Source organism: Anneissia japonica, unplaced genomic scaffold (genome assembly GCF_011630105.1).
Source record: "Anneissia japonica isolate Jap-2015-1 unplaced genomic scaffold, ASM1163010v1 scaffold288292_len1863012_cov191, whole genome shotgun sequence".
In the NCBI taxonomy this organism is placed as follows: domain Eukaryota; kingdom Metazoa; phylum Echinodermata; class Crinoidea; order Comatulida; family Comatulidae; genus Anneissia; species Anneissia japonica.
Window position 1 is genome coordinate 1,405,006 of NW_022688773.1, and position 10,954 is coordinate 1,415,959.

General features: G+C 32.8%; 1 protein-coding gene across 1 annotated transcript in view; it reads left to right on the top strand.

The window, feature by feature from the left end:
• Nucleotides 1-4,559: 4,559 nt before the first annotated feature.
• Nucleotides 4,560-10,954, top strand: part of LOC117123389 (homeobox protein Hox-A2-like) — an 11,153-nt gene continuing 4,758 nt past the window's right edge. Inside the window, exon 1 of the mRNA XM_033269291.1 lies at nt 4,560-5,095. Coding sequence (XP_033125182.1) covers nt 4,705-5,095 — 391 coding nt within the window. The 5' untranslated portion in view covers nt 4,560-4,704. The remainder of the gene's footprint in view (nt 5,096-10,954) is intronic.

The window sequence follows — 10,954 nt, forward strand, 5'->3', positions numbered from 1 at the left end:
TGATGACGACAATAATGATGAGTATTTTTTTTTTATAACTGTAAACATTGTCAAATGACATATTCTTCTATTTTTCAATGTTGTTTCACACATACATGGTTCTAAAGATGCAGATACCGTTTGATAGGCCTACCTAATACTTATTATCTAAGCTACGCTGCTCCTGTTTATATTCTTAGCCAGAAGTTAACCACTGGCGTGCTACCGTATACAGATTTATTAAATTAACTAAATACAATAAGACATGTAAATGGTAGGCCTATCAAGGAAATTATCGAAATGTATAAACGTGTATAAAATAATAAAGATGAACACAAAATGGTAGCGAGCAAGCTAAAATAGCGTGATACTGATTGGTTAAAACTTGCGATAGGTCAAATCAATGTTTGCGCATTGGACCATGAATATTTGTGACAGGGGTCTTTTCCATCAAGTTGCTTCAACTGTAAAACGCAGGATATTATATCACACCGTCTTTCGTATGAGGTGTAAGCCGTTGGCCCCGTGTACAGCATGCCCATGTGTACGTTGAAAAACGCATGAAAAGAAACATTGTCGTATGGTTCTTTGAAAAATTAATAACAATAATGCATAGAAGACACACACATCGAAATAACAATAATGCAGTTAAGTGCGAGGGAAGATGTAACCGTTTTTGCTTGTATTTTCCTTTTCCTTCTTTGTGTTTTTTTTTCCATTTAAATTATTTTGATTTTCTTTTATTTTTATATTTCTTTCTTTACATTTTGTCATTATCTTTTCTTTTCAATATCCGCCCTTTAGTAGCATTATTTTACAGGGAAAACTTTTCGGGTTCAATTACCGGACGCGGCCGCCATTTTTTAAATATTGTACTGTATTATGCAAGAATATAGAAATTCTTAAGCCTTATGATCTACTCTCCATTCCATTATAGTAAATTAATTAGCATCACTTAACGACGATTTACAGTCCTCTATTTGATTAGGTAAAAGGTAAAAAAAAGACTTGTGTGATTTTCGGATACCGTTTCGCAAAGGGAACTATAAGTACCGTACCTGAATTTTTACTATAGAGTCTGCGGGTTAGGTCCTCATCAATAATGTGGAGTAGGCCTAATTTACATATTTAGAAAGTTATAACTAAAACATTTTCATGTTTATTAATGGAATGTTAGAAATCATGATTATTACTGTGTGTAAAAAAAATCATCTGCGTTTGCATACTCTATCACAGTTCATAAAAAGCAACCGAAATCAGGGTCATCAAATCTAATTCTAAATCATTTTTATTTGGAAAACATAGGAATACCTAAAAAAAGATTTAAGCAAACCGTTAAACAAAAATTAGTACACGTTTGGGGATAGGAAAATAACATTGCGAGTTGCAGTGATGACGTCACGATTGACTTATAATATATATTATTAATTATTATATATATATATATTATAATTATATATATAATTAATAATATATAATATATAATATAATATAATATATATAAAAATATATATAATATAGCAAAGTGACCATGGTCACATGTAAAAATTAACACACCTTAATTTCGGTAACAACGGAATTCATTTACAAACCAGTTGATTGAAAAATTATCGTAAAAAAAAGAAATTAATGAAGCACACCAGACGAATATGCCCACTTTCAATTACTTATTTTGATATTATACTAAGCTCAAATTACAATGAATATGAGTATATATGAATATATATATATATAGGCCTATATATATATAACTCAAAACCGTCTTGCGGTAATGCTATAAATAGTATATATAATTTTGAACGTTAAAGTAGAGGAATCTGTGAGTGCGAAAAAAAGTTTCCCCTCGGATTCGAACCCAGGACATATATTATAAGCTAAACGTGTTTAGACAGAGCTAAACATGCTTAGGATTGACGTGTTTAGGTTTAACTTCAATGTGCCTAGGCATTTGATATCATATCAAATACCCAAGAACATTAATTATACATATAAAATGTATAATTATAGAAGTTTACTGGTAGGATTTAAGTAAACTAATTTAGTTAGTACTCGGAAAATTCTGGTAAACTATGGTTCTCAACAAAAGAATTAATACATAATTACAGACCTTCCTCCAATTAAAGACCGCGTTTAGGATCTTTAACAGCTTTGATCTCCAATTAGAATTATAAAGACATTTGTGAATTTGGGACCACAGAAAATTTGTCTTTAATTGTAGGTGGTTTTTAGATGAAAGAGGACTGTAATTAGAGGGAGATCCGTATAATTTAATAAATTACTTTCGACAACACTGTAATATCTCTCCTACATAGCTCTATAGTTTTTCATAAGTGTTGTTCTTATTTATATTATATTTTATTAATTGAATATATGAAAAGAAAATGGTGGTTCGATGACTAACGAATGTATGAATGAATAAAAAGCTACATTATAATATAATATACATTTTGGTATACATATCGCCCGTTCATTCCTATCTGAAATGTTCTGCATGCATTAATCAGGTACCTGTTATGCGATACCTAAAGTGTATATCATGAATATTTTAACGTGACCCCAGCCTAAAGCTAAGATACGAGTAGTTTAAGGGCTACATCGATCCGAGTCGCAGCGAGTACTGTAATCACAGAGCTAAAGAAAATAACAAAACATTTCTTTATACCGACACCCTAAGGGAGGACTTCAGTCAAATTCTGTCAAATCATGTACACGGATAAGGGTAATCGACACAAATTTGTTGTATTAGACGCAAACGATATTTTCCCTTTGTTCATCAGAAAAGACAAAATTCTTATTAATTAAGAGATGGGATTAAAATGAAATCCCATATGATCACATTTGGCGCTCGTCTTGCGTGTACACGACATTCAATTCCTCGTCGTATTTATATGCAACATGATCGTACTGCACAAAATAAAAGTACTCTGTTTCTTTGGCGTTTTACTGGCTGCTGGGTTAACGCTAATATATTTCATCGAAAACTAGCAAATATTGTTGACAGTTTTCTGTTTAAGTTATGAGATCAAAATTTTTCGAGACTAAAATAATTAAATTTTGCAAAAAAAAAAAAAAAAATCGTCATCAGACATTACGAAGCCCTACTCAGGCGAATTAAAAAGTTTGAAAAAGTTATACTCATTTTTAAAATGCCTGACGGAAATTTTCTGAAACAGGTGTTTTGTTATGCAACATCAGAAGCGTGGACTATAATACACCGTACACTTGCCTTCATTCTCAATGTTACTTTTAATATGAATTGAACTACAATAAGGCCGCTAAATAGGCCTATAGTATGTATGTGTTTTATTTTGACTTGTTAGTCTTGTTACGTTGTCATTATGCAATTATTTTTTTATTATTTGATTATTATTTATTACCATCAGATGCCTTAAGTTACAATCTTAAATTGTGCAGTTACAAAACATTGGAGGATCCGGGTATGAGTAAGGGAGGGGGACTCAAAATTATTTCTGCTATTAAAAATATGCCTACTGTACATATCATCTATTAAAAAAAGAAAACAAACATGTCAAAATGTGTTTGATAGATTTGGCAATAGCAATTATTAATATGTATGCATATATATGTCTAATTACAAATAATTTCAATTATGCAACCCTTTGATAAAAACTAAAATATTTCAGATAAAAACTTACGTTTACATTAAGAAATCACAATAATTCAATAGAAAACAAAATTGCTTTTCCAATTTTCGAGTTATTACTAAACGCTGTAGCCGAGAAACAATGGAACGCTCTGTGAAAATCATTAACATCTCTAATTGAAACAAATTAGTTTGATTACCACCTAATGAGTTTGGTGATTTATGTTAATGACCTTGATAAATAATTCCTAATAAACGACATTTACAAGTTATATTTTTTACTGTATCAAGGTTAATATAAACAATTCCCCATGCTTGTCTACTCTATCCCCTCCCCCTCCCCCTCTCCCGCCTTGTGCCTAAGTTATTTTCTATTGTTTTGGTAATGGTCGCCCCGGGAAAAACAGAAATTGTCCCAGTATGCATTAGATTAATGAAAATCTTAGCAAGACGCAATTAATCCAAATTGTCCGTTTATATATTGTCTGCGAAAACCTTTTTAGCAAAAACAACTGGCGGTATTAGTAATATGGTGGTGTTGGTGGTGGCGGTGGTAGTAATAGTTATAGTGGTGGTGGGGTGGTTGCAGTAGTAGTATGTAGTGTACCAACAACAGCAGTATTAGTTAATAGTAGTCGTAGTAGTAATAAAGTTAATGATGATTGTACTTTCAAATATAGTTTGACGAATCCCTTTCTGTATAAATAAAAAGTTTGTTAGAATATTGATATAACTTACTGTTTAACAAACTGTCTTATGAAATCGGTGACAATGTTAATTAATCAATTGTATTATTACCACTTAAAAACCGAAGACCAATGACTGTGTGTTGCTACACACTGTACGAGAAGTCGCTCACTTATCATGCAAATCTTAGTTCTTAACGTAGTTGATTGGTCCACGGCTGCCACGTGCAGACTTTCACGGTTAATTCGGTCCAATAATCTAAAACTCTCTGAACATCAATGCCCAGCAACATCTTCCTGAGCATCGCTGTAGAAATATATTAGAGGAGGAATTCGTAAAACGGAAGATTTAATCTGCCCTGATCTATCTAATCATTTTCAAGCACAAGTCATAAACGTATCTCTTGGAGAGGGTACTGAAAAAAAAATTGAACCATGTCGTGCGCGTTGATCGGTGATTGCAGTGACGGTGGTGGAGGAGGTAGCGGGGCTGCATCTACTGTAGATGTTATGAACAGTCAGCCTTCAGATCAATCAATCATGTCTACTAGTAGGTATGTTAATAACGATTGTGTTGCGACCACTCTCGCTTCTCACTCCACACCATCTCCGACGACGGGCTACACGCCCGTAGTGGACCCAACTTCTTTCTCATGCTCCCTCGGGTATGCCGGCCTGCCTAGGACCTGCTCAAAAGTAGCTGAACTCACGCCGGATGAGCGTAACAAGCCGATTGCGACCGTGAAGCTACCGGAATATCCATGGACGAAAGAAACCCTAGGGCCAATACAAACGCAAGCCAACCAAACTAACAACGGGAGCAAAGGTAGGCTATTCACATCTTGACAACTTGACGAATGGCTAATTAATGAAATTGTTTGAAAATCGAAAACGCTTATAAGATCAGATAGATGGATTTTATAGCTGTTCCGAAATAATGAATATTTGTATGTGTGTATAGCAAGAATGGGCTTCACAAATAATTATTAACAAATTGTGCTTAAAACTGAAAAACAATAACTGAAAATAGCAGATAAATTGTTCATAAATTTTGTTTGTCAAAAAAAAATTCACTTTTTACCATATCTAAATGTAAACACCAACTATATAATTAATATTATGTTGTCACATGTGTACAGTATAAACGTGTGCGGTTTTAGACCAGTACCTAGTTTCCAAACAATAATAGTATCGTTTAAAACATGTACAGTGTATACCAACATTTTTTGCTATCTGGCATGCAGGAACCCGTATATTGAACATTTTAAAATATCCATATTTCATTTTAAGCCAGCTACCGTCACAAATATTGGCCTATAAAATTACTGACTGTGTTTATTTACAATACGGTAATGTTTGACATAATCATTTTTTGATGTGTTAATAGAATATTAACCAAGATAACTTTGAACTCGAATAGGTCTTTAGTTAAGTTGAATTTTGTATGGTTAGGTCATTACATGAATATCTTTTAGGCGAGTAATCGGTATTACTGCAGGCAATACGGTAGTTTTATCAGTACTATCCTTATAAACTTATAGGCGTATTCAATTTACAATGTTTTATGTGTCGTTATGAAAGCATCGGAGTTTTTAAATTTATTTATTAAATTTAAATATTATTTAGGGATTAAATAGATTATGTATTAAAATTATTAGGCCTAGCATTTTCATTATTATGAAATTATTATTATTATTATTATTGCAACTGAGAATACTTATTTTAAGAATTGTTATTATTACTTCAAGTTCTAAATCATTAAGCTTTTAACAATATCTATATTTATCTTTAGAAGAGTTGCCTTTCTAAGCAAAGTTACTATAAAAAATATAGACGTAGGCATAATACCTTTTAAAATATACAGCTCAGTTCTAGTTTCTTTGTCATTAAAATGTGGTGCCGGTAACGAATTATTTGAAAATGGTATCGATATAAGTGATTATGAATGTAATCAATCAATATCGATGATGATCAATTAATTTAGAATAATAATCAATCTCTATTAATATATTAATTTATAAATTATGGTGTCAAACAAATGTCTTAAACACAACGATTACGGAACCTCATTTGATTTTTCAGAAGGGAAAACCTATCCTGTATCACCTACTGGTTGATATGTATATAATTTACGTTACTGGTTTATTCTGGCCTAAACTAAATGAGACACTTATACAATATTGAAAGACTGGTCTAATAATGTCAAATAGAGCAAAAATAATTTAGGTAATGGCCAATGTGATCATATGGTAAAAACTCGACTGCTAATGCATTTGCGGAAAACACTTGAGTACTTTTCCTGTGTTCGTATGCACTATGTACTCGCGACGTATTCTGATGGTTGTCACCTATCTTTCTTCTTATACGACTTTCAACATACCATCCAGTCAATTTATTATCTGCTTTATATATTTCTTGTATGCTTCAGTATTTTTGTTTTGTTTCTATGTTACCTGCATGTGGTAGTCAATACCTGCGTACCTACACCGCGCTCATTCCACGCGTATCCTCCTCAATCAATTCGTTGTTTAAGTTCATTTATCTATATAAAAAGCAGATTTATCATGTGTTCATTTTAATAATATTAATAATCACATAATCATAATTGTAATGACAGTCATAAATAGGCCAATAATTATCTTTACAATTATATAATAATTAAGATAATTATAATAATAATTATTATTACAATTAGATAACTAGGATAATCATAATTACAGTGTATTAATTATAATTAATTTTATAACTTGAAGGTAAATATCTAAATTTCATGTAAAAAAAGTTTTAAAAAATCACATTTCAAGTCATCGTTACCTGTGATGTGCATAAACGTTCTTTGCTCTTCATGTTTTCACGTTACCTGCTATGTGATACCCTCACAGGCGTGGTGTCTAAGGCCAATCTGTCCTTTCAATTTTCATCTTTCTGCCCGGTGCTATACCAACACATGGGTAGGCCTAGTACACAATAATATTAATCTCAGACGTGCCTGTCACATTTAGACTTAGATTTGAGTAGAATTTTCTTATTTTTTTTCCTCAATTTGTGTTAAACTTTGAAAGATCTAGGACTTGCCTGTCAGGGCCCCGTTCGTCTTAAGGCCAACTCAGACAGCGTCGGCCGACGCAGCCCGACCCGATTTATCGTCGGGGACAGTCTTAAGCCGTCGTGAGAAATATTAAACACGTTTAATATTCTACTACGCGACTGCCCCCGACGCACACCATCGCGTCTGCGTTCAACTCACACAGACCCGACGCGACAAAAAATTGCGTCGGGCTGCGTCGGCCGACGCTGTCTGAGTTGGCCTTTACTTGTCGTATTCATATCTTGACGGTCTGTTTGTCTTACAGTTCCTGGTCTCCGGAAATGGCACACTTAGATTTAACTTTTTATAGAATTTTCTGGCTTTTTTTTTCTCATTTTTTGTTAAATTTTGAAAGATTTAGGACTTGCCTGTCAGGGCCCCATTCGTCTTACCTCTCGTATTCTTATCTTGTTCCTTGACCGTCTGTTTGTCTTGCAGTACCTAGTCTCAGGGCCGCCGAGAGCGGCCGCGGGCCCCGAGGTATCTTCGCTCTGGACGGCCGGAAATGGCACATTTAGACTTAAATTTAAGTAGAATCTTCTTTTTTATTTTTTTTTAAATTTTTGTTGAAAGATTTAAGAGGTGGGGGCCGGGCCTCCACTTAAACCCAGCACTGGTTTAATATATTAATTCAGTATTTATATGGCAATCGAATCTCTATCAGGTCTATTTATATTTTCTAACTTGTATGTATGTTGACGATGTCTAGGATTCAAGCCTTTTATAATTATAAATTAATAACTTAAAGAATTTACTATTTGATACATTGTAAACATAAACTCCAGAGTAGTAGAAGTCATGGAAATATTAATGAAAAAAGAACGTTCAGCTTTATTTACAATTCTCGTGGGAAAAAACACATAAATGATACTGGATAATTATATACGTTCAATCATTTTTATTTATTTATTTTATTTTATTATTTTTTAATCTAGTTATCGTAGGCCCGAGGCACTTTCCCCGGTTACCCCGGCCTCTCGGCGCCACTGCCTACTCTACTTCCATCTTTATTTCACTCACCTGACCAGTGACTTTTCTGTGGTCTTTCTATTTTAGATGTCCTGTATTGATATCAACTGACTTTTAGGCCCTACTATGCTTAATCGTCCTTTTTACCAATTCCAGTGTCACTAATATTGGTGCTGATATGCCATGGATAACACATAGGTAAAACAAACTGGAGAGTATGTCATCAACAACAGGAGACTTTATAAAATCACCAATATCAAATAGTAAATCCGAAGCGTTTATGACCATACCACCCTCCAGAATGACCTTAATAACATATTTCAATGGAGCCATTTTAATAGCATGACCCTTAACTGCAGCAAATGTAAAACCAGGTGTATCACTAGAAAGAAAAATGTCCATTCAAACTATACCACAAATTTTACCACTCTGTCCTTAGTTACCACGCACAAATACCTTGGAGTTACCATTTCATCCGACCTTAAATGGAACTCAATATAAGTTGCATTACTTCAAAAGCACTGCGCACACTTAATTTAATTAAACGCACTTGTGGCCAACATCCTCTTTCTCTTGTTCTTTTTAAATTTTTAGTTAGGCCATTATTGGAATCCTCCCCTTAAATTAAATATTGAAAATATTGAAACCGTTCAAAGAAGCTTCACTCGCTATTTTTTTTAAACTCCACGATTCCCCCACCAAACCGGATACATCCAATACACGGATCGCCTTACTCACCTTAACCTCTTATCTCTTACAGATAGAAGAAATTTCCTTTGCCTTATGTTCATTTACAAAATTATTCATGGCTATGTTAACTTTTCGGTTACCTCCTTCTTATCTTTTAATACGCGCAAACCACATTCCACACTCCATATATCTCCGGCACGCACTAATGCACTGCATTTTTCATTTTTTCACAATAACCCCTTGCTATGGAACAACCTCAATTTAGCCTGCGGACAATCGCCATCTATCTCCACATTCCGAAAAAAAATCTCTTAATGACATTTAGATATCAATAATTGCTAATGTTCACCCTTTATACCATTGTCATTTTTGTTATGATCACTATATTATGATTATTATATTTATTTCTGTGATCATTATTATGAATAATATTATTATTATAATTTTACTTATTTCTGTGATCATTATTATGAATATTATTATTATTATTATTATTATTGTTATTATATTATTATTATTGTTATTATTGTTATTGTTGTTGCTGTTATTATTATTATATTATTATTCTATGCTTTGGTAGTTGACACTTGTACAGGGAATATCTCCCTTTGTTAACTACCATCTCATGTGAGGAAATAAAATTATGAATTATGAATAACACAACCCCTCCCAAAATACTTTTTGAACAACTGCAAACAAACTGCGATTGCCTACTGTATCAGAAGAGCAAACAACGACGTATGCAAGATTCCCATATTTTCACACAACATAGCCAACTGAATCAATACTACAACAAGAGTAGTTAGACAATATCAGCAAAAATGATTTCGTCAACAAGTTTTTCTCTAGAAAACTTTTTAAAATATCTGGCAGAATGCTTTTCAAACAGATGTACTCTATGTTAGGTCAAGAGTTCTTGTTTTATTATATAATCTCACAGTTATAATGCAGATATAATTCCTAAATTAATTAAGAGTACGTTAAAAAATTGTAAAACCTATAGCAGTGCGTAGGGTATGTCAACTGAATTAAAACAGTTAGTGACAACCAGATGTCAATGGAAGGCAATTACCAAGTACCAATACGGAGCTATAATTATTGTATATTGTAATTATTATATATATTATAATTATTATTGCAGTTTTGAACAATAGTATTATCATACTTCCAGGACAGTTAAAGTAATATTAAGCCTATACCAAACTTAATTAAAACACATTTTCTCATGTCGTTTACAATGCTCAATTTCGCTTTTATCTTGCTTTTTTTTACTGTTGTTGATTGTGATGATATTAAATTGAATGACAGTTGCTATAGGCCAATAAGTATATTGTTTTCTATTTTATATAGTTGATACGGTATTCATTATTAAACCTTATTTGTTCATTGTTCTGAGTAATAATGTATGTGTGAGTAGACATCTGGTTAGATTATGAATGTTGACGAAGAAGTGCACAGCACATCCCAAAGAGATAACATCATTCGGAAAAACCAAGAAACTCTATCTCGTATCGGTTAGATCAAAGCAGACAGACGTGTTAATAGATTTTTTCCATTTGGTTCTATCTACAACATTTTCCATACCATATCCTTCGTTTCATGTAGACCTATATCCCCCTAATCACTGGTGTTATTCTTTTCCAAAAAATATAAATATGGTCAATGTTATAATAGGCTTATGTAATTATATAATTAATAATTTTTAATTATTATCCTTTACTAATTATATTTGCTAGTCTTCAAGAAGAATTTCTGTTATTTTATGATGGACAAATAAAGCAATTCAAGATTCAGTATTCAGTATTCAGTGTAACTCTAACCATGATAGGTTGCAATATTGAGTCAGCTAGCGACACAAGGTACGACACAAGGTACGACTGAAAATGGACTTTTCGTTGAAGAGCTAAAGTTGATTCCTATATTCGAGCCCTGGTTAAT